A 21041-nucleotide genomic window follows, 5' to 3' on the forward strand; every position below is an offset into this window, starting at 1 on the left:
GGGTTGGGAGAATTTTGTTTTTACATTATTCGGATTTTAAGAAACTATGTCAGAGGCACTCCACAACTGGTGCCCACAAGCTGGTCACACTGCAGTATGCACAACCTCCTGTTGCTTTAAAATACAAGGGGGAAGTGTACAAAACTTCATGAAATACGGTAAAAGATGAAGTGATGTATCATTGCATGCTGAATGCTGTATTTTTCAATAGGCTTTTACAAATCTCAACTATGACCATAAGGAATGAGGCACCACATATGTTTGGAGAATATAAAAGCAACAACAAAGTTTACTGGATCACATGGATGGTTGCGATTGCTTTCATCACACAATGAAAAAGAAACAAGGATATTTTAAAATCGTTAAAATATTACACAGACTCTTTATAAATGTACTGTATTGGCACAAGGCAGGAGAAGATTTACTGCCTTACAAGAAAAACATTTATCAACCAATGTTATATCTTAAACGTTTCACTTAATGTGATTTTTCAATTACGCAAATTCCTTAAAATCTGCCGCGCTCCTCCAGGTCTGCTCACGCCTCCCCTGTGGGATGCCGATGGGTAAAGTCTTCCAAACCCAGTTCCATTCCAAACATGTTCTCTGTGAGCACGCAGATCGTATGCAGGTGCATGACATAGATAAAGTATGTATATATAAAGTTCAACATTCAGTATGTAGCACTAAAGAATGCAAATATCTGTAAGGTAAAAGTGTGGTTGAGGGGTGGGAAGCCCGTATATGCAATTGTGTGGTGAGGAATAAGTAGGTTACATGGTTGAAGTAAAAATGTATAAGCTTATTAAAAATGGAAAGTGTCACGCTAATTGTATACCTGTGCTGTGATCGCTTGTTGGAGAGAGGGATAGGATTAGCCATCCAAAGACAACCATTACGCTAACGATCATGTTCAAAATGATCCACGGAGACTCATCCTGAAAGCTCCTGTGGAAAAAATCATCAACAATCACAACAATCACACACTTTATTTCCTCCATGTTCTCTCGTTTCCTAAAAAACCCACTCATTACTGGAACTTGCCAAACATCTAAATGCAGGACCCTCTTAAAACAAAGTGTCATGACACCCAGAGCCTTTCCTCGACAATCAAAAAGCACTCTTAGTACACTAAGGCCTCCTTCCCATACCTGTCGCTTACAAAATAAGAATTATTTTTACACGACCCATCAGCCACACTGCCTTCTGGGACTGCATGTTATAAGCAACATTGGTACAATCCAAGAAAACTCTGGAGCGGTCATGACTTTCCTTGCCTCTAAACATCTGGCAGTTCACCAGCATTGGTTCAAGTAAGCCTGACTCTCCTGATGAAACAATGGATGTCGAAACTGGTCCACCATGAAGTTGTGAAATTAGCTCATGTGCAGGAGTGATGGATTGTGGAACTGTGAGACAATGGGATAACGATGATGTGGGAAGGCCGCAGGCAAGCAGAGGATTATTAATTGCCCGTGTTAATTACATTTACCTCGTCCCGTAACACAAATATCACGTTAAACATGCACAAACTCCAATATCCACAGATATTTAAATAACAATGTCAGCTGTTCAGAATTACGGGCAGTGACATCAACATGGATAAAGGAACCTCAGCAAGTGAAGCTACATGTGGATGCTGGTGTGGGCAGTGGGTTTGTTTTTACCAATCGGATTGAGACGCAAGCTTGTGACTGGACTTAGTCATGCTCAGAGACAACACCAGCGCACTGAAATACACTGTGAACACGTATATCGTTTACTGTGATGCACGTAACAAAACACCCATACAATTTTCACTGGCATGAAATATGGTAGCCTAAATTGTAGGAGATTAAATAGAGAGCATTGCCATTTATACATATTAGAAGTTTGTTTTGAAGACAGTAGCTTTAGTGGCTTCATCAAACTTGGCAATGTGCCGATTCACAGTCTCTATGAGGGTCATGCCAAAAGTGCTGTCCCAACCTTCCTGTGTAACAAACTTGATTGCACATTATAATCATCATCATGATCGCCGCAAAAAAACACTGAAGGACGTATCTTAATTTTAGAACTTTCGTGACTGCAGGAATTATTATTTGGTTCTTTCGGTTAAGTCACGTCTAAAGATAAAATAATAAATTAAATTAAATAATAGAATACGACGTTTCGATTGCAACACAAGCAATCATCATCAGGTATAATGAAATAGCGACATAATATCTAACCAGAAAACTATAGACAGACATATTAGCAGACAGATATCACCAAGATAAATACATAGCGAGAGCAACACAGGTAACAGAGAGGGGTGATCGTCTCTGTGCGGTGGCCTTAAATAGACAGAGGGGGGGGGGGGGCGGAGGCAGAGAGAGGGAGGGGGGTTAGAGAAAAAATTAGCATATCAATGAGTGGTCCACAAAACGTGGTGCTGCAAGTACGATGGCACGGTAAGCAAGCCTGAAAATCAGGAGAAAGACACACTAAAATTAAATAACCTAGTAAAATATCGAAATGTAATGTAATACAACACAGAGGGTCGGTCAACACACAATTAACGCATAGCCTGGTTGATTACGTATTTCAAAGATTGCTAAGTTAGAATTTAAGTGTGAACATTCTAAAGAGGACACAGGCAGAGAAAACAAGTCGCCAGAGAGAGAGAAAAAAGATAAGCTTAAAACTTCCCGTAGAAGTGGTTCAATCTTAATTTTAGAACTTTCGTGACTGCAGGAATTATTATTTGGTTCTTTCGGTTAAGTCACGTCTATTTTATCTTTAGACGTGACTTAACCGAAAGAACCAAATAATAATTCCTGCAGTCACGAAAGTTCTAAAATTAAGATTGAACCACTTCTACGGGGAAGTTTTAAGCTTATCTTTTTTCTCTCTCTCTGGCGACTTGTTTTCTCTGCCTGTGTCCTCTTTAGAATGTTCACACTTAAATTCTAACTTAGCAATCTTTGAAATACGTAATCAACCAGGCTATGCGTTAATTGTGTGTTGACCGACCCTCTGTGTTGTATTACATTACATTTCGATATTTTACTAGGTTATTTAATTTTAGTGTGTCTTTCTCATGATTTTCAGGCTTGCTTACCGTGCCATCGTACTTGCAGCACCACGTTTTGTGGACCACTCATTGATATGCTAATTTTTTCTCTAACCCCCCTCCCTCTCTCTGCCTCCGCCCCCCCCTCTGTCTATTTAAGGCCACCCCACAGAGACGATCACCCCTCTCTGTTACCTGTGTTGCTCTCGCTATGTATTTATCTTGGTGATATCTGTCTGCTAATATGTCTGTCTATAGTTTTCTGGTTAGATATTATGTCGCTATTTCATTATACCTGATGATGATTGCTTGTGTTGCAATAGAAACGTCGTATTCTATTATTTAATTTCATTTATTATTTTATCTTTAGACGTGACTTAACCGAAAGAACCAAATAATAACTGAAGGACGTACCAACAGAAGCCCATGCCGCTGAGTCCAGCGTTATCAAGCCTCGAAGAAAAACTTGGGGTCTTGCAAGGTCAACTCTGTCAAAGATAAAACAATAAGCGTGTTATAGCACAACCTGCATTCGCGTATCATCAACAGTGCTGGATATGCTGGAACATAAGGTAGATAATGTAATGAAAGAGGGTGAGTGAGTGCTAGAGAATATGAGGGCAGTGGGGGTCTTGGTTAAGAACAAAAGGGGTTAGGGGCAGTGTGGGCACAATTGCAAGTGTAGAGTCTGAGGAAGGAGAGTCATGTCTGATCAGGAGGAACCCAGAAATTTCACAAAGTCCCTGAATTGAGCAAGATTATAGTAAGAGCTTGGGATAAGAGATGAGAGGGAATCCCAAGTGTTTCGACATTAAAATACGTGAGCAAGAAAATGATTTTGCCTGCTTGTTCGTCCACAGATTGACTCAATACAGACCTATCAAATGCGGAGATGGTGCTTAGAACGAGTAGGAGATACGCGAGCTCCTGGGCAGGAATGGCCAGTGGCTCATACTGCCCTGGCAGTGAGTTTTTCTGCCACAGGACATAGACCAGCACCGTGTTCCACAGAGCAAACCCCGCCAGCACTCCGTGGGCAAACAATGACACCACCCTTGACAAAAACAGTCAGACAGACATTGAAACATTAAAAACAGTATTCCATTATTTTGTTTCGAATTTCTATGAACAATAACTAAACACGATGGCTTAATTTATTAGAGGCATTTCATAAAAAGGCATGGTAATCTTTAGGCTGTCTACAATGATACAAGCCATATTTTTTTAAATTGTATTTGACCAGGCAAGGCCCACTGAGCTATATAACTCATTTTCAGAAGCTCAACGAAGCAGCTTATTACGTGAACATTTATAGCAGCCAGTTACTCTAAGCGAATGTTTCTAAATGTGGAGGGAAAAACCGGAGTACCTAGATAAAAATCCACACGACCACGGGGAGAAAATGCAAACTCCAAATATATACAGGTGTCAGGGTCGGGATTGAACCCACGACCTCCTATATATCAGACGAGATAGTTAACATCTCGCCACCGTGGCGTAATTGAAAAAGCCTAGATAGCAGTTTGAACTGCGACTGAAATGTTGCTGACATGCTGCGTACAGACTCAGGCCGGTTTTCTTTGTTGTGGTTTCGCTCTGGATCAAGTGAGCCCAAATCCTGCGCATGGTCTCAGCCTTGCTCAGGAATTCCCATGAGCCGAGCCTGAACCGAACCATGACTGAGCTGCTCATACATCTTTGGAAGCGACTGAACGGCTCAAGTCTGAGCTGAGCCACCTCAGAGGCCGAGCCAGAACACAGCTCCAACGTTGTATTTAAGCCAAAACGCTTGAGTGACATTCTGCAGTGTTCAACAGACATTCAAAACACATCCAACCCAAGATGCTGCAAACACCTGAGCCTCACTCTCAAATCTGGAATGATTTGGAACCCCTCTAAAAGTGTACACAAACTCCCATAGACCTAGGTCTGAAAGCTCTAATTGAAGTGAGTTGTTGGCTCGCTTGTTCGCGACTGGCTGTGCAATGGACGTTGCAGCTCCGTCACACACCTGAATCCCTTCTGCACCCGCAGAGCGACGTCCCGGGGGGAAGGTAGAGGCTTCGGAGCGAGGAATTCATTCGTGGGACTCAATGCAGCCTGCCGGACTCCCAGCTGCTGTCGTTCCGCAGCCTGAAACCCGCCTGTACTCAGAGCCACAATAAACGCCATGCATCCCTTTACTCCGCTCATCAAAGACGTAATTAAAACTATAATACATGTGAAATTATTGAAATCAAAGTGATTTCCTGCTCAAATTAGCATAAAGTTGGGGCTCATCTCCAGCTTTAAGGTGTAGGTGAGTCTATCCATAGGACAACCACTGTTGATGCGCCCGCATAGGTGTGTGTAACAAATAAAAAATATACCCTGTATAGCCTTAACATACCGTAGGGACAAATGTTGTTAGAGAGCACCTATGAAGGCCAGCATGGTACACGAGTGGGTCGGTGGCTAAGCACGTCGCCCGGCCACCTTTGTCTCCCAAGTGCCAATGTTTACACACCCCACCAGGTACTAATTTTAGGCTGAGTCGACCTAGAGGAGACCCAGGACCAGTTCAGATAATTTTCACTGGTGGTGGCCATGAGCGGGAATTCAACTCGGGTCGCCGGGTTTGTAGTGCAGTGTGCTAACCACTGTACTACTGCTCGCGGTTACACACCCCCACACCGACGTGTGTAGTGTAGTAGCGCCAGCTGGCGACCAGAAACAGCAACTACGATGTACAAACAGTACACACGCCAGTGAGCAACAGTATACACGGCTGTGTCGGCAGAATAGAGGAACTGGGGCAAGGGTCATGGAGGGGTCCATCGGGAAGCCCCTGAAATCTGCTAGTGGGTTCGAGAAGGGGGGCGTGGCCAGGGCGGAGCAAGGCCACGCAGTGTAGATAAAAAGAGCTGAGAACTGTAGCTCTCCTCTGTTCGTAGGAATCGGATCATCTCATCATCGTCGCTGCCATCGCTGTCATCGGTCTCGTCGCCGTCGTCGCTGCCGTCGCTGCCATCTTTGTCATCGCTCGACATCATGCAGCTATCTAAGAGTTAGCGCCGTCAATGCTAGACGGCTAGTGTTGTGTAAAGGCTAGTGAGTGACGAGTGTGTATAGTCGAGATCATGTGTGTTAATAAAAGGTGCCTCCACAATTATCGTCTCCGAAGTCACTGCACTACAACTGGTGTTAGAAGTGTTAAAACGTCATGTCGGAGTCGACAAAGAAAAGGAACCCACCCGTAGTGTCGTCGGAAGATGACGAGAAGATCGTTCCCCCAACAGCCCCGGGACCCCGGCTCAAAGTCCCACAGGTGCGGGAGCAATGACGGCGGAGCTTTGGGAGAGGGGCCACATGCCGAGGATGCGTGGCAGAAGGTGGCCAGCTGCCTCGACCTGCTCCTCCTGACCATCGTTCAGCTGGTCGCACAGCTCTCCGTGGCCATGCCTGCCGAAGGAGAGCCGGCACGGGAGCCGCGGGGTCCACTGGAGCAGCCGCCTGTGGCAGCGGTTCCTATCACAGGGACCGGGCGGTCGTCGGCCGCCATTTCATCTGTTGAGGCTGTGGCGCGGCCGACGGCCACCATTTTGTGTGCGCTGCGGGACGACGAAAAAGGTGTGCCGCCTCCGACAGTGTACGAAGGAGCTGCGTGCTGACCCCGGCGACTGCCTCCCGTCCGTGAATTTGTAGCAGCGGGGGGTGAATAGACCACGTTTCGACGCCGCTTCGAGGCAGCCTATTTGTCCGTCGGTTGAACAAAAGAGGAGGCTCTGTGGGCCCAACCAATGGCCCTCGACGATGATGCATTGGCGGCATTCTGGGCCATCCCGAGATTGATCGGGCTACCCTCTCTCGGGCATATGCCCAGATGGCTGCTGTCTTGGAACCACCGTCCATCGCCAGCAAGAAGTTCTTGCAGTGGAGGCGAGGGGAGGCCGAGACGCCTCTCACTTTCCGCAGCGCACTGCTGGCGTTGGGGCAAACGGCGAATACTCATATGGACCAGGCGGCACTCGACTCCTTGGCGGTGGAGAGACTGATGGCGTTGGTGCAGGAGTTGGGTGTCGTGCTGACCATCGTGGAGGAAGAGGCACTGACGTCGTTGAGGGTGGCTCGGTGCATTCAAGCGCACAAGAAATTGCTGCAGTGGCCCAGGGTAGCGGCTTTGTCGGGGGACACCGACGGGGCGGAGGGGCCCACGGTGCGGGAGATGGAGCTGGCCTTGGCGATGTGTGACGGGGGCCCGCATGGGAAGGACGCGAGGGGGCAGCCTCTGGGTTGGAGTCAGGGAGTGGAGAAGTCCCCTCCGTCGTGGAGACCGACCGGGACCTGCTTCAGATGCGGCCGGGCTGGCCACATCGCACGAGAATGCCAGAGTGCCATCAGGATGTCGGCGACACCTCCGACGCCCTCCATCCCGCCGACGACCGCTCCTCAAACCCCACAGGCAAATGGTGACACCTTCTTGGTTCTTTCGGTAAAATCATGTAAAAGGGAAATAATAAAATAATAAAAATAAAACATAATAAAATACAATTCGGCGACAACGCAAGCAGCCGTCCTCAGGTGAAGAACAGGTCTGTCAGAAAGACAGCGTCTGAATGAACACCACCAAGCTTGACAGCGTATATTTAAGCTGGGTTAGAGGAGGAAGGGTGCCTTGACAAAGGCATTTGCATATCAACAGATGAATTTAGCATATTTATGGAAAATGCAGATATGGGATTAGTCACTACTTGTGGAATGCGTAGGATGTGGAGGGGGGGGGGTCTCAAAGTCATATTATGCCCGTGCATTATGTAGGATTAGCAGCAACAAAGGGAGGAAGTAGGGTTAGCCGTAATAAAGGGAAGGAATTTTAATAGTAAAGAGCTGCAGCAGCCAAACCACCACGTAAAAAACAAAAATATAAACTACATCAATATCATCAATATACTAAATATACTCTCCAATAAGCTGAGCTACTAACAGTAAGTCATACATTACAATTCTATATCGCAAAAAATATAATATACCTCTAGCTAAATTTTTTCCTTACATCACACGGATCTACCTTGTACTATATACTGCCATAGACAAACCCAACATTAAATTATATACTGCATTACTATACACCACCCTATACCTTAGACTATACATTGTAATATTACACTATGTATTATTATTAATGTATTATTCTACCCACCCTACTTTTCCATAAACATGCTAAATTAATCTGTTGATATGCAAATTCCTTTGTAAAGGCGCCCTTCTTCCTCCTCTAACCCAACTTAAATATACGCTGCCAAGCTTGGTGGTGTTCATTCAGATGCTGTCTTTCTGACAGACCTGTTCTTCACCTGAGGACGGCTGCTTGCGTTGTAGCCGAAACGTCGTGAGAATTGTATTTTATTATGTTTTATTTTTATTATTTTATTATTTCTCTTCTACGTGACTTGCCGAAAGAACCAAGAAGATGAATCCCTGCAGTCACGAAAGCTTTAAATCGAAAGTCGTGACACATCCAATACCCGGCCCCAACCGCCATTTCATGCATCTACGTTGTCGCGTGCGTCTGGTTCTATCAACACTCGTCATCTTGTTGTGGCGCGCAAACGATGGACTCGGGCGGAGGACGGGTGGCTGAATTCCAGTACGCAGTGGAGGAAATTTGCGCACCGGGTGATAGCGGCTGCGGTGGGCCCATCTGTAGTGGCAGGTTTTGTTCAGGGAGTAGAGATACGGGTCCTGGTCGATACAGGGGCTTCGGCTACCATCATTTCTGATTTTGTTTACCATTTTTTGCGGTCATGGACCCGTTGTCTTACCCCGGTTGCGAGGGCTTGTATCACTGCCAATGGCAGGAGCATGGGGATCATTGGGAAAATTGAGGCATGTGTTAGGATCCAAGACATTGGCTGTACCTTGCCTCCTGGGCACCGACTTTTAGGGCAGGATACTTTGGAAAATTTGAATTGATCAGGGTTGTGTTGGAATGCCATCGGGACAACGATTGCCCCTTTTTGCACTCCCCGATTAGGCTGACTGCTGCTAACGCCACGATCCGTTCCTTGGCAATGGATTCGGTTGCGATTCCGCCAGGCGCACAAATGTTAGTTCCGCTGCGCTACCGAAAATGGCTGCAGTTAGAAAATTCTGAAGCGGGGCTCCTCTTAACCCCATCCAATACGGTGACTCAGGGCGTCATGCTGGTGGGTGCTCAGATGATCGTTAGGACCGATCAGGAGCCATTTTTGCAGGTGTTGAATATCGGGTTGGCAACGGCCATTTTCCAGGCTGGTAAGGTCTTGGCTCATGCGAAGGCTGCGTGTTGCGAGGATGTCGACATGGCTGCAGCAGAGGTCATAGGCGGAGTGGAACAGCGAGGCGAGTCAGACAGGACAAGGGTTGATGAGCTGTGCGCCGAGAATCCAGACTTGTCTCGAGAACAACGGGACAAGTTGCGTGCTCGGTTGCGGGAATTTGCTGATGTTTTCAGCCAGGGTAAATTTTATATTGGCCACACCTCATTGCTGCAACACCGCATTATTACGGGTGATGCAGCCCCCATTAGACAAAACTCATACAGGCTGAGCCTGAGAATAGGCCTCGGCAAGGTAAAGTAATTTACCCTTTTTACCGGGTAAAAGGGTAAAGGTGTCGACCATGCCAAGGGGTAAGGTAAAGGGTTGGGTAAAGGTAGCTCGAAGTATTACCCGGTAAATACCTTGTTTACCGCTAAAATATCCGTGGCGCAGTCCGTGGCCTCCATTTTTTATTGCGATCATTGATGTCAGACCAGATGGAGATGGACCACATTCTTGAGGTAGAGGATGAGGTTGAGGATGCCAGCAACGGCATTTTTGGGGTCACTGCGAACAGCAATTGAAAGAGGCAGCAGCATGCGTTCCCGTGGGAGCACACGCATGATTGGATGGAGGGTGATCTCCATGTGCAGCAAGGAAAGCGGCAGTGTGTGCACTGCTGCAAGTGGTTTTCCTCCCACAGATCGGGACGTCGGCGTCGGCGAGCCACCTCATGCAGCAAACGCTGAACCGGCCAGCAATCCCTGATCGTCTCCTGGTAAAGTTTGAAAACGCAGTGGTTGATTTTGTTATCCAAGGTGCAATCTCTTTGCGAGCTGCCGGCAGCGACAAGTTCAAGACCTTGGTCCACACATTGACGCAGGGATACGAGGGCCCGTCGACCCACACCATCATTCGCAGGATTGTCGAGCATCACGCCATCATGCTGCCCATCGTCGGGGCATTCTTCTCCAACCTGGACGTCACCATCTCGCTCACCATCGATGGTTGGTCGAACCGCAACCTGAAGGGATTTTGGATGGTCACGGTGCACTGGATCGACACCAAATCTGGTGCGTCGAAATCCATGCTGCTGACGATCCTCGATGTGCAGTCCGGAAGGGGTGTCGGCAAGCGCATTGGCACCACTCCGATTGAGCACCTCCAAACCCTCGGGCACAATGTCTCGACCAAGCTGCTCGCTGTCACCAGCGACAATGGCTACGATGTGATCAGTGCTGTCAAGACGTTGTTCGCCCTGGTCAATGCGGACGCCGGATATGTTGCAGGCTTGCCACCATATTCGCTGCGCAGATCATTCGGTCCAGATCGGCTTCGTCCAAGTTCTCAAACTGATCAAGTCGACTAACGGCGAACTGCACAAGGCGCTCATCAATATCAGGTGCAGCAAGGTCGTCCGGCAGTCGTACCGCCGCGAGGCTGAGATCGCCAAGCTCGCCAGCAAGGAGCCGACGCACCAGGACTAGCCGACCAGGTGGAATTCGACGTTTGACATGGGCGACAACGCCATCAAAAAGCGTGTCCCATTGGACATTATCATGGCACGCTTCCAGGATGTGATCGGCGTCGGTGCTTTCTCTGAACTGCAGTGGACAAACATCGAGGGCGTGACAGCATTCCTGCGAATTCCGCGCCAAGTCATGACCTCGTTGACGGCGGACCACAAGTCGACATTGGACCTCGTGCCGGTGACGATGGAGCACCTGATCCGTCATTGCGATCGCGGTGAAGCTGCTCTTAGAGCGATCGATGAGTCCTTGACCGCAATGGGGATGAAGGCTGAGCTGGTGCGGTACCGCAACTTCCTGGTTCAGGAACCCGCAACTGTGGCATCCTACATGAATCCACAGCTGCCGAAAACGTCAGACCAAGATGAGCTGGCTACACTGAAGGCCATGATCTGCTCTGTCCTGCAGCATCGCTACTCGGACGTGCTCGCAGTCGCTGCCCATATGGAGGAGGGACCGCTGTTCAGCAACGTCGGCAGCTCCATTGACGACGGTGATGAAGTTGATCGTTTTCTGAGCATGGGCATCACGACCGCCAGCGCCTTCATTGACGTAATGCAGTGGTGGTCTCTCCGCAAAGAGCTGCTCCCTGCCCACTACAAGATGGCCTGCGACTACTTGGGACCGCCGGCGAAGTCAACTCCCTGCGAACACGCAAATAGCGGAGCTGGGCGGGAGTTCACATGCGTTCGCCAGTCGCTATCGTCGACGCTCTTCATCCAGTCCATTTTTGTATTGTTCTAAGGTAAAAGGTAGGGTAAAGGTACGCTCGTTATTTTTACCTTTTACCTTGCCGAGGCTTACCCGAGAGAGAAGGAACATGTACAGCAGGTGGTTGAGGAAATATTCGCCGCGGACATGATTTGCCCCTCTACCACCCCGTGGGGCGCCCCCAGTGTGCTAGTTAAAAAACAGGATGGGAGCCTGCGATTTTGCTTTGATTTTCAAAAGTTGAATAAGGTGTTAGTGGGAGACGCATACCCGCTCCCTCGGCTGGATGATTTTCTGGACAAGTTGTCGGGTGCTCGGTTCTTTTCCACTCTTAATTTACTCTCGGGGTTTTGGCAGCTGCCCCTTGACGAGGACTCCAAACCCAAGACCGCGTTCTGAACTCCCCAAGGATTGTTCCAATTGAACTGTCTGCCTATGGGAGTGCATTCGGCACCGGCCAAATTCCAGCGGCTGATGGAATTGGTCTTGGCGGGCCTGCAATGGGACTCATGTCTTATTTACCTCGACGGCATCATTGTGTTTGGCCACACGTTCGAGGAGCATTTTCAGCAATTGCATTCAGTGTTCGTCAGGGTGCGGGCGGCCAATCTCAAATTGAAACCAGAGAAATGCCATCTATTACAAACCTCTGTGTGGTATCTGGGCCATATTGTCCGCACTTCCAGAATAGCCACGGACCCGGATAAGACGGCGTGCGTGCATGATTGGCCAAACCCACATCGGTGGGTGAAGTACGCAGCTTCGTGTCTTATTGCCGATGATTCGTTCCGCATTTCACGATGATTGCCAAGCCGCTCCACGCTTTGACCGCTAAACACCAGAAGTTTCAGTGGGGGGAGGAGGTGGCCGCATTTATAGTGCTGCGCGATCATCTTGCTAATGCGCCTCCCCTCGGCTATCCAGATTTCTCCCTGCCATTCGTATTAGATACGGATGCCAGCAATATGGGCATAGGAGCTGTTTTGTCTCAGGTTAAAAATGGTGTGGAGAGAGTGCCTGTCACGGAAAAACGTTACTGTTTGACACACAGGGAACTTTTGGCCATGGTATTTTTCATGCAGTATTGGCCGTATCTCTATGGCAGGGACTTCGTTGTGTGCACGTACCATGCGGCTCTTCAATACTCCTTGCGAGTTGACCAGTTGTCTGGCTGGAAATACTGCAGGAATACTTGTTTAGGGTAATCTACCGAAAGGGACTGAGGCACTGCAACGCAGATGCGGTGTACCGCCTGCCGCTGAATGTGCGATGTGCGTGTTCAAAGGGCGCTGCCAGGTGAAAACCACCTGCGGCTGGGTCGCCTCAAGTTGTGGCGACGTCCAGGGAAACAGTGCCAGCCGAGGTGATCACACCTAGGGACAGCACATTGGGTCTCACACACGCCGAGTGGGGATGGCTGCAGGTAGAGGACATGTCACTGTTAAAATTGTGGCACCGTGCTGAGGTGAAAAGCGGAAATACACGGTGGGGGTGTCCCACATAGTCCTTCGTGAAGGACTTTTGATGAGGTGGGATGAGGAACTGCAGCGGTATTGTATGGTTTTTCCCACTGCCCCGCGGGGTTGGGTGACGTGGGTGGTGCACGAAAATAAGTGAATGCACCTCAGAGCCCGGAAAACGCTCTTGACGCTGCAGAGAGATTTTTTTATTGGCCGGGTATGTCGGACGATGTGTACCACCTGGTTAAGGGCTGCACTGATTGCTCGGGCCGCAAACCACCGTTGACAAGGTCTCAGCCTCTATTGCAGTCCATCACAGTGTCCCAAGTTAATGAGCTGGTTGTACTTAACATTATGGGGCCGTTTTCGGCTAACCAAAAGAGAAATAAATTCCTCTTAGTCGGTGTGGAACATTTTTCCCGGTGGCCAACGGCTTGGCCACTAACAGACCAATCAGCCACATCCATTGCGGATGCATTTTTGCATGGCTACGTGATGGAAAGGGGAGCGCCTGAGCAGCTTCTCATGGATCAGGGGCAGAATCTCTTGTCAAAACTGCTAGGGGTGGTATGCGTTGATTTGGGCACCAAAAAGATCAGAACGTCGCCATACCATCCCCAAACGGATGGCTTGGTAGAACGCCTGCACAGGACCTTAACATCGATGCTCTGTCAGGTGGTTAATGAGATGCAAACGGACTGGGATTTGCACGTCCCAGGGGTCCTAGATGCATACAGGATGACCCCACACGCCTCAACGGAATTTTGCCCGTTCTATTTCATGTACGGGCGAGAGAACGAACCCCCAATGGAAGCACAATTGGGCATGGCTTCGGGGAAAAAGAAGGCCGCCATGCTGGCGCCCATGCAGGTGACGCTTTCACGATTGTCCAAAGTGTGTGAAGCAGCGAGGATAAATTCTGATAAAAAGCAGGCTGCGAAAGAGAAGAGTGTGGGGCAGCGTGAGTACGTGCTTCCATGGAAAATCGGGGACAGAGCTTGGTTGCACTGCCCACAGGTATCACTGGGTATATCTCCCAAATGACATCAGCCATGGCGAGGTCCCGTTGAAGTGGTGGAAATCCAAAGGCCACAGTGTGTGCGGATACAGGCGGGATGTTGCCGTTGATTTGTACACCCGTCGCATCTGAAACCCTATGTTCATCCTCAGATAGACAGCTCATCTTCAAGTCCCGTACGGCCGGTGTCTGATGTGTCTGATGAGCCGGGGCAGCCAGTCCCGGAAGCTGTGCTTCAGAAAAATTGCGTCGTGCCGCCCACAGGATCCGAGCCTCTAAAGCCCGGACAGTCTCCCGAAGCCGCCTCGTGTGCAGGACCGAAGGCTGGAGCCGGGTCGAACTCTTCCGTTGAGTCAAGGAAGGGGCCGTGCCCTTTAGGCCATTTGTGCAAGTCTCCGGAGCCCCAAGAAATACAAGACCCTGTCAAAGGCAGGGGACCGGCGTCGAGGACCCGGTTCAAGTGTGCTACGTTCCGGTGACCGGGCTTTCCCCGGTGCTGTGCATTTTAAGTCAAAATTGATTGTGGGGATAATATGCGCCGAGACAGGTTTGCCGCACCGTGCGCCGAGTTGTGCTCGGTGGGACTTGCTGCTGCCCGTCTGTTCATGGGGGCGTCGCTACTGTGCTCGTCAGTCGATGGGATTTTATTTTTTGCGGTTTATTTTGGATTCCCTCACCCTCGCGGAGTGTTGGTTATCACATCGTCCATTCTGCTGTGGTTGCTCTGCCCTAGGCACTTTGTTAGATTGCTGTAAATCAGCCGGGACGGCTGGTTTTTTTTTGAAGAGGGGGGGAGTGATGTAGTGTAGTAGCGCCGGCTGGTGACCAAAAATAGCAACTGCTGTGTATAAACAGTACACACGCCAGTGAGCAACAGTATACACGGGTGTGTCGGCAGAATGGAAGAACTGGGGCAAGGGTCATGGAGGCGTCCATCGGGAAGCCCCTGGAAATTGCTAGTGGGTTCAAGAATGGGGGCGTGGCCAGGGTGGAGCGAGACCATGCTCTGTGGATAAAAGTTCATGCCGTCTCTGTCATCGCTGGACGTCACACTGCTAGATAGCCTGTCAGCTATCTTAGAGTTAGTGCTGTCGATGCTAGCGAGTGACGAGTGTGTGTAGTCGAGATCGTGTGAGATTAATAAGGTGCCTCCACAATTATCGTCTCCGAAGTCACTGCACTACACATGTGTAATGCGAGCAAGGACAGGGTGGGCACTGCCTCCGCACCACTCACATGGGCCGGTGTATTGGAGAGGCGGAGCCTGGTCGTTGGGGTGAGTGGGGGCGGAGACAGGGGCAGGATGAGAAGGTGGAGTTTGGGTCACGTGAGAGAGGGGATATAAGGGAGAGACGGAGGAGGAGCTGGGAGGAGAAGAGAGTGAATGACAGAGGGGAGCTACGCTGGCGGTGAGGGGAGAAGTGGCGCCATTGCCACGTGGTTGGGCCCGATAGACGGACTGGGGTGAAGTGTGCACGGGCAGCGGAGCGAGCGGATGCGCACGGGAGAGAGAGAGCCAGAGCGGGTGTGGGGGACCCGAAGGGCGGTGTGGCCCGAGCGGGTGAGGAAGAGCACACGGAGGGGCCGGAGGTGACGGCGTGGCGAGAGCTACACGGAGCGTGCGCGGGCCGTACGGCGACGGAGAGAGAGAGCCACACGGAGCGTGCGCGGGGCGCACGGCGAGGGTCGGTAGAGGAAGAGCGGGTGAAAGGAAAAGAACCCAATAAAGGACCAACGGAGAGTGACAACGTGTGAAGGAGTCCTTTATTACACTGGTGTCAGAAGTGAACCAAGATGTCTAAGCATCTTAAGAAGAAGAACGTACCTGCACCATCCTCGGACGACGAAGACGAGCTTCCAATTGAAGCGGCGTTCCCGACGGTGGAAGGAGTGGGCGGAGTGCGGACGGGCGACACGCCGGGGGTGCAAGAAATCGTCGGTGCGGCGGGGCCGTCTGCTTCGACGGGCGCCGAGGAAGGCTGGCGGCACGTGACGGCTCAACTTGAGTTGCTGCGGGCCACGCTGACACAACTGTGCGCCCTGGTGACGATGGCGGAGAGGCCGGATCGCCTGAGTGGAGAGACGTCCGCCATTGGGGCCCACGCGATACTTCCCGCCCTCTCCGCCACGCGGCAAGACGCCGCCATCTTTGGCGGGGCCGCGGGCGAAGCGCGGGAAGCCGCCATCTTGTCACCGCGGGAAGCCGCCATCTTGTCACCGCGGGAGGCCGCCATCTTGGCTATGTGGGAGGACGCTGTCGTGTCGCCACCGCGTCAAACACCGTCGGCGGAGTACGGCGACTCAGGGTCCCGCAGCCATCGGCTGACAACGCTCAAGGAATTCTCCATTGGCGGCGACTGGAGTGCGTTTGACTGCCGCTTTGAGGCGGCAGTCCGCTCGGCGAAATGGACGGATGCGGAGGCTCTAGAAGTCCTGCCGACGCTTCTGGATGACGAATCGGTCAGGTTTTTACGTTCTATTAAAGCTGCGAGAAAGACTACGCTGAAGGCTGTATTTGAAGAGATGGCAGAAGCTTATGAGCCCCCCGACGATGCCCATCGCAGGTTTATTCAACGGCAACGGGCTCCGGAGGAATCTCCCGTCGCTTACCGGGGTGCCGTCTTGGAATTGGCTATGGCCGCATACCCGGACACGGAGCCTGACTTGCTAGAGCCTTTGATTTTAGGAAAAATGTTGGAGCTGTCCAGGGATTTGTGCATACCCATGCCTGTGTGCGGCCACGAACAACTGACCTCCCGGATAGCGGCTAAGTGCCTGGACGAGCAATTCAACCTGCGCCGTTAGAAGCAGGTAACAGCCTGGACGGGGAGCCCAAAGATCGAGGGAGGTGCCGCGGGATGGGACCCGTCCAAGGCTGTGTACGTGCCAGACGAGAGGGGGCCTGCGGAGTTGACGGCAGCCGCGACCCAGCCGCGTACTCGCGGGGGTGCGGAGTTGGGGCCGGGGCCACCGTTACGAGATCGCCAGGACAGGGGGGGCGCCGGACGGCGGCCCGACCTGTTGTGCTTCCGCTGTGGCCGTCGGGGCCATTTCGCCAGGGAATGTTGGGCTCGTCCTCGCCCGCCGCTCCAGCAGGAGGCTCCTGCCAAGGAGGCGACGCGTCAAGAACAACCACGACAGGCCAGTCGGTACGCATCAGACACCCGGCAAGGCCTGTCACCTCATGCATCACTTTCGCCGCGGGGTCCGGATAATGTTACTGGCGGGGAAACGCTGGAAGGGCCGCGTCGCTCGCTGACGCAGTGGCGTAAATTGGCACAGAGGGTGGTTGCGGCCGCTACCGGGTCGTCCACTGTGCCGGGTTCCATCCAAGGGGTGGACATGCGTATTTTGGTGGACTCGGGTGTGTCCGCGACCATTATCTCGGATGTTATATTTCACCTCCTGTCCATTCCTCCAGAGCGAGTGCGACCGGTTTACGACTCGTGCATAGCGGCGAATAGGGGAAGTATGGGCATTGTGGGTCAGGTGGACACCAGCATTGCGGTTGGGGGGGTTTCAGTTTCTGGGACGGTGTTGATCTCTAGGTCCCTCGCTGTGCCCTGCTTGTTGGGAACGGATTTCTCGGCGAAAATGCCCATTCAGATTAGGGTGGATCAGAATTGTATCCAATTACCGGGGGGCCGCCAAATTGCCTTCTTGCCATCACCCTGGTGCCAGTCCGTTCCTGACCGCCAGGTGCAGGCGCTCTCCGACGTATCGGTTGATGTTCCACCTGGGTCGCAAATGTTTATTCCGCTGCATTATCGGAAACCGGTGCCGGGAATCGAGGGGGCGGAAGGTGTGCTGTTGTCGCCGTCCAAAGCTATAGCGGGGGGTTTAACGCTGGTCGGGGCGCAGACGATTGTTCGGCCGGGTCAACCCCCGTTTTTACAAGTGTTGAATGGGACTGCGGATAATGTTAGTGTGACGGCCGGAACGGTTTTAGCTCATGCTACGACTGTTTTCATGGCCCATGGCGATGGGGGCCCCCGGGGCCTCGTAGGGGGGGTCTCGACGTCCACGGCACAGGACGATCACTGGATTGCAGAATTGTGCCGGGAGAATGTGTCCTTAACTGGCAACCAACGGTCCGCGCTTCGCACGCTGTTGGGAAAGTATTCCGACGTTTTTAGTTCGGACCATTTCGATTTGGGACACACTTCTCTGCTCTCCCACCATATTGATATGGGAGATGCCGCTCCGATTCGGATGAACCCGCATTGGTTGAGTCCGTCGGAGCGGGATCATATACGGGGCGCGGTGGAGGATATGCTGGCCGCCGACATTATTTCCCCGTCCAACAGTCCATGGGGTGCGCCAGTGGTACTTGTGAAGAAAAAGGATGGGAAATTGCAGTTTTGTGTCGATTTTCGCAGGTTAAATAAAGTGTCGGTTGCAGACGCGTACCCCCTGCTGCGTATGGATGACTCCCTCGATGCCTTGTCTGGGGCAAAAAAATTTTCTACTCTCGATCTTTCATCGGGATTTTGGCAACTTCCACTGGACGAGTCCTCGAGGGAAAAGACGGCTTTCCGTACGCCGCAGGGCTTGTTTCAATTTAATTGTCTCCCCATGGGCTTGAACGCCACCCCGGCGACGTTCCAGCGATTGATGGAACTTGTGTTGACCGGTCTGCAGTGGGACACGTGTCTGATATATTTGGACGATGTTATCGTCTTCAGCCGCACGTTTGAGGAACATCTGCGGAGATTGGACACGGTGTTTGCGAGGATGCGCTCCGCTAAATTGAAGTTTAAGCCTAAAAAGTGTTACCTGTTGCAGCGATCCGTGCGCTATTTGGGCCACATAGTCAGCTCGGACGGGGTGGCCACTTACCCAGAGAAGACGGCGTGCGTCCGGAACTGGCCGACTCCGGCCTAGGTGGGGGACGTGCGTCGGTTCGTCGGGTTCGCTTCTTATTACCGCAGGTTCGTGCCTGACTTTGCCACGATCGCGAGGCCTTTACACCTCCTTACGGCGAAGGGCCGGAGGTTCAGTTGGGGACCGGCGGAGGAGGCGGCATTTCAGAGCCTACGCAATCGGTTGGCATCGGCACCGACGCTGGACTATCTGGATTTTACTCGGCCATTTATCCTGGATACCGACGCGAGTGACACGGGGATTGGGGCCGTCCTGTCCTAATTTAGGGACGGCGTCGAACGCGTAGTAGCTTATGGAAGTCGCGTGCTGTCTCCGGCGGAGACCCGCTACTGCATTACTCGTCGGGAACTCTTGGCCATAGTACATTTTCTTCGCCAATACCGGCCGTATCTATACGGCCGTACGTTTATTGTGCGCACGGATCATGCTGCTCTGCAATATGCCCTGAGGGTTGATCAACCGCCAATTGGCACGATGGTTGGAAACCCTGCAGGAGTTTTCATTTGAAATTCAGTACCGGAAGGGATCGCATCACGCGAACGCGGACGCACTTTCTAGATTGCGCTTGTACTTCGGGCACAAATAGGTGCACGCGAGTTCCGCTGCCACCTCGGAGGGTTATGTCCGCTGTGGAGGTGCCTGAGGCTCCCACGTGTCCAGAGCCGGCTGATGGGGTTTTGAATTTGCCACGTTCGGTATGGGTTCGCGAACAATTGCTTGATGACTCGCTGGGGGCCTTGCGGGGTCGGGCTGCGAAGGTAAGGGGTGGCCCGCTGTCTGATGGGACGCCGGGAGCTGCTCTCCGGGATGGCTTGCTGATGTGGAGGGAAGGCTTGCATGATCGCTGGCGGCTTGTTGTGCCGGTGTCGCTGCGATATGAATTGATTCGGATTCTGCATTCCGAGAAGTTGTTACATCTCGGAGTGCAGAAAACCTTGTTGACGTTACAGCGGAATTATTTTTGGCACGGCATAACGACTGATGTCGTCGGGCACATTTGGGCGTGCTCCGACTGTGCCCGACAGAAACCACCTAAACACCCATATGTTCCGCCAGTGCAGTCCATACAGGTGTCACGGATTAATGAATTAGTGGCGTTGGATATTTTGGGGCCCTTTCCGCCATCCGCTCGGGGTAACAAATTTTTGTTGGTTGGAGTGGAATATCTTTCCCGCTGGCCGATGGCCTGGCCCTTAGCCGATCAGTCAGCGGCGTCTATCACAGAGGCATTCCTGTTCGGGTATGTAATGGACAAAGGGGCACCGGAAAGGTTGCTTACGGACCAGGGGCGAAATTTTTCTTCTAAATTATTGGCTGAGGTGTGCGCTGCACTGGGGACCAAGAAGGTACGGACGTCTCCCTACCATCCGCAGACGGATGGGATGGTTGAACGTCTTAATAGGACCCTATCGGCGATGCTCTGTCATACGGTTAGCGAAAAGCAGGCTGATTGGGATTTGCATATCCCTGGAGTATTCTCCGCGTACCGGATGACGCCACATGCGTCGACGGGGTACTCGCCTTTCTTTTTGATGTACGGCCGCGAGAACGTGCTGCCGGTGGACGTGCAGCTGGGCTCAGGGGTGAAGGGCCCTGTTAGGCCTCTCCCCGATTATATTCGGGACACCGTTCCTCGCGTGGCGGAGGCGCGGGAGGGGGCCCGATTGGCTACTGCCAAAACCCAGGCCCGGAACGAACGTTGTGCACGACGCTCGCATGGTGAGTCCCCCTGGCGGGTGGGGGACATGGCCTGGCTGCACTGCCCGCAGGTACCGGTGGGGACCTCCCCTAAGTTGCATAGGCCGTGGCAGGGGCCGGTGGTGCTTATTGAGGTTCCTAGTTCGCAGTCCACGCGTGTTCGGTTCGGATCGCGGCATTGGTACGTGCATACGTCCCGATTGAAATCCTATGTGGCCCGGCGGACGGATGCGTCATCTCCTAATGTTGCCTTGCCGGTGTCTGTCGCGACCAACGCGCCACTGACCTTGCCTGTTCAACCTGCAAGCGCGCCTGTCGTGCCTCCTGTAGACGGACTGGCGGTGAGCCTGCCAGACATGCTGATTCCTGCTCCGGGTGGGCCTACCACGGCGACGGGGACACTTGACCCCACTGCCCCTACAACCCCACC

At 51.8% G+C, this 21041-nt stretch overlaps 1 protein-coding gene across 1 annotated transcript in view; it reads right to left on the reverse strand.

Moving 5' to 3' along the window:
- Nucleotides 1–268: 268 nt before the first annotated feature.
- Nucleotides 269–21041, reverse strand: part of LOC144943077 (transmembrane protein 237-like) — a 44754-nt gene continuing 23981 nt past the window's right edge. The window contains exons 8-13 of the mRNA XM_078870241.1: nucleotides 5045–5177; nucleotides 3911–4087; nucleotides 3448–3521; nucleotides 1667–1739; nucleotides 838–947; nucleotides 269–605 (exon numbers count right to left, since the gene is read on the reverse strand). Coding sequence (XP_078726367.1) covers nucleotides 538–605; nucleotides 838–947; nucleotides 1667–1739; nucleotides 3448–3521; nucleotides 3911–4087; nucleotides 5045–5177 — 635 coding nt within the window. The 3' untranslated portion in view covers nucleotides 269–537. The remainder of the gene's footprint in view (nucleotides 606–837; nucleotides 948–1666; nucleotides 1740–3447; nucleotides 3522–3910; nucleotides 4088–5044; nucleotides 5178–21041) is intronic.

Source organism: Lampetra fluviatilis, chromosome 29 (assembly GCF_964198595.1).
Source record: "Lampetra fluviatilis chromosome 29, kcLamFluv1.1, whole genome shotgun sequence".
NCBI classification, from domain to species: domain Eukaryota; kingdom Metazoa; phylum Chordata; class Hyperoartia; order Petromyzontiformes; family Petromyzontidae; genus Lampetra; species Lampetra fluviatilis.